Below are 3,163 nucleotides of genomic sequence, written 5' to 3' on the forward strand. Positions count from 1 at the left end.
GAATCGCCTCTCCTAGCTCTTGGAATTAGGTCTTTGGCGTTTTGGACTAGTGATTCGAACCTAGGAAGATAACATGAGGATCTAGTCCCGTCGATCCGCCACGGCGGTCACGAGGATTGCCATAGCGGTCCCGCCGTGGCGGTTAGACCAAACGCCATGGCAAAAATTCATTAAAACACAAGCCCTTGCTATGGCGGTCCCACTATGGCGGCAGTAAGCCCGCCATGGGGAACACATTAGAAACTAGAAATATCTGGTTTTTCACAAGTTAATCCCAAACTCCCGACATCAATCCGAGGCCTCCCATACACAAAACAGATACGAACTCACTCATGGCCTCAGAATTCCAACGGAGGTCTAATTTACCAAGTCAACCCCTAAACTGATAAAATTAAGTTTCCAACCAAGTGTCCATAACGCAACCGAAAGCCTCGAGAACCAAACCATCCACCCCACCAAGTCATAATTGACTCTCCGGACCTCACGGAATTGACGAAAATTTGAAAAGGGTACGTTTACCCAAAAGTCAACTATTGGTCAAACTCTTTCACTTAAGGATCTAAGTCCTTCAATTTTCACTAGAATCGCTTATAATCTCAGGAATTGGGTCAACAAGGGTAAAATGGTTAAAACGCACATAACGACCTAACAAGTTGTTACATAAGATACCAATTAAACAAATGTTTGTCCTCGAACGGACAAGGAAGGAAACTAGAGAAAGGGTACCTGACTAGGTGAAAAGCTGGGGATATCTACTACGCATATCAGACTGGGTCTCCCAAGTAGCATCCTCGACTGAGCGATGCTTCCACTGAGCTTTCACTAAAGCTATTTTCTTCGGTCTCAACTTTCGAACCTCTCTATCCAAGATGGCTATCGGCTCCTCCTCATAAGACAAATTCTGATCAAATAGAACCGAACCCCACTGAATGATATAAGAACCGTCCGAATGATTTTTTTTTAGCATAGACTCATAAAACACCGGGTGGACACCCGACAACCCTGGAGGTAATGCCAACTCATAAGCTATCTCTCCTATACGACTAAGGATCTCAAATGGACCAATGAACCTAGGACTGAGCTTGCCCCTTCTTATCAAGCCTTATCACACCCTTCATGAGCGAGACCTTCAACAGAACCTACTCCCTAACCATGAACTCAAGATCTCGGACCTTTCGATGCACATACTCCTTCTGTCTACTCTGAGCCGCTAAAAGCTTGTCTTGAATTACCTTCACCTTATCCAACGACTCTCTCTAAATATCGGTACCCCATGGTCTTACCTCAAAGGCATCAAACCAACCAATAGGAGACCAACATCTCCTCCCATAAAGAGCCTTAAACGGAGCCATATCAATGCTCGAATGGTAACTGTTGTTGTATGCAAACTTTGCCAAAGGTAAGAACTGGTCCCAATGACCACCAAAGTCGATCACACACGCTTGGAGTATATCCTCAAGAACCTGAATCATCCACTCAAACTGACCATCTGTCTAAGGGTGAAAAGTTATACTGAGATCTAATCGAGTCCCCAACTCGGCTTGTAAGCTCCTACAGAATTGGGACGTAAAGTGAGGGCCTCTATCAGAGATGATGGAAATAAGAACCGCATGCAAACAAACAAGCTCACAGATATAGATCTCGACCAACTTCTCTGCAGTATAGGTAATCTGAACGGGGATGAAATGAGCAAACTTAGTCAACCGATCAATAATAACCTAAACTGAATCATACTTGCCCAGGGTCTTCAGAAGACCAACAACGAAATCCATAGGAATCCTCTCCCATTTCCACTCGGGAATAGGGATCTTCTGAAGCACACCACCAGGTCGCCGGTGCTCATACTTGACTTGCTGACAATTTCGACACTTAGCAACAAAATCTGCAATATCTCTCTTCATCAAACCCCACCAGTAGTGTTGTCTCAAATCACGATACATCTTGGTAGCACCAGGATGAATAGAATATCTAGAACTGTGGGACTCCTCTAAGATTGTCCTAATCAAATCATCAACACGTGGAATGCAAACAAGTCCCTTGATCCTCAAGACTCCCTCACTATCAATCATGGCCTCCTTGGCCTCACCACTCAAAACTTTATCACGAATCTTGCACAACTTAGCATCCTCGAACTGTTTTGCCTTAATCTGATCCAGAAGCGATGATCTCACCTCAACACAAGACAAAACTCTACTCGGATCTGAAATATCAAGCTGCACAAGACTGTTAGCCAGAGTCTGAACCTTCATGGCTAAAGGACGCTTCAAAGCAATCAACCGAGCCAAATTGCCCATACTCACTGACTTCCTACTCAAGGCATCCGCTAGCACGTTTGCCTTGCCCGGATGATATAGGATGGTGATTTCATAATCCTTAAGTAACTCCATCCATCTCCGCTGCCTAGAATTGAGATCCCTCTGAGTAAACACATGCTGAAAGCTGCAATGATCGGTGAATACCTCACAATTTAATCTTAGATTTTTGCTATGCTTGATTGAGAAAATAGTGCATTTAATGTCGTTTACTTCCATTTTGTAGGTTTTATGTGATTTAGAAGTGATCCGAAAGAAATTAATTGAAAACAAGTCAAAAAGAGACCAAATTGAAGAAAATGAGAAAAGTGGCTGAAAACACAAATCTGAAAATCTAAAGGCTATTTTCGTCATTTTTATGGGGAAAATTTAGGAACTACAAAAGCAACACTTGAGAGATTTTCTTATCATCTTTGGCCATCTTCCAAGCTTGGAGCAAGAAACTACACCTAGGGTTTGGAGATTTGGAGGCACACAATGAGAAATTATTTACCCATTTCTTCAACTCTTGCCTTTTAATGTATATCTAAGTGTGTAGCATTTTATTCCACCACTTTGATCTTGTTTATGGACATCTTCATTTGCAAAGTTGGATAATATCTCTTGTTATGCTTATGTATTGAATGATTTTTTATTTCTAATGAAGTGGGTTAATGTTTCTCTATTTATTCTTCAAGATTTCATGTCTCTTAATGGTTGCAAACATTAATTGTGCCTAGTTACCTTTACTTTGCTTGGAAAAGAGAGTTAAGGGTTAGGAAAAGAGTACATAGCAGGGATTTGAGGCTTTAAACCTCATCTAATAACTTGAGCTAGGAATATGATTGTTAAATTGAGGTTAAATTGATTGT

At 41.8% G+C, this 3,163-nt stretch overlaps 1 protein-coding gene across 1 annotated transcript; it reads right to left on the reverse strand.

The window, feature by feature from the left end:
• Positions 1 to 730: 730 nt before the first annotated feature.
• Positions 731 to 2,294, reverse strand: LOC132038141 (uncharacterized). Its single transcript, XM_059428863.1, has 4 exons — positions 1,976 to 2,294; positions 1,739 to 1,882; positions 1,608 to 1,654; positions 731 to 901 (listed from the first exon to the last, which is right to left on the reverse strand). The coding sequence occupies exons 1-4, from the start codon at positions 2,292 to 2,294 to the stop codon at positions 731 to 733; spliced, it is 681 nt and encodes a 226-aa protein (XP_059284846.1).
• Between the last annotated feature and the right edge of the window lie 869 nt (positions 2,295 to 3,163).

Source organism: Lycium ferocissimum, chromosome 11 (assembly GCF_029784015.1).
Source record: "Lycium ferocissimum isolate CSIRO_LF1 chromosome 11, AGI_CSIRO_Lferr_CH_V1, whole genome shotgun sequence".
In the NCBI taxonomy this organism is placed as follows: domain Eukaryota; kingdom Viridiplantae; phylum Streptophyta; class Magnoliopsida; order Solanales; family Solanaceae; genus Lycium; species Lycium ferocissimum.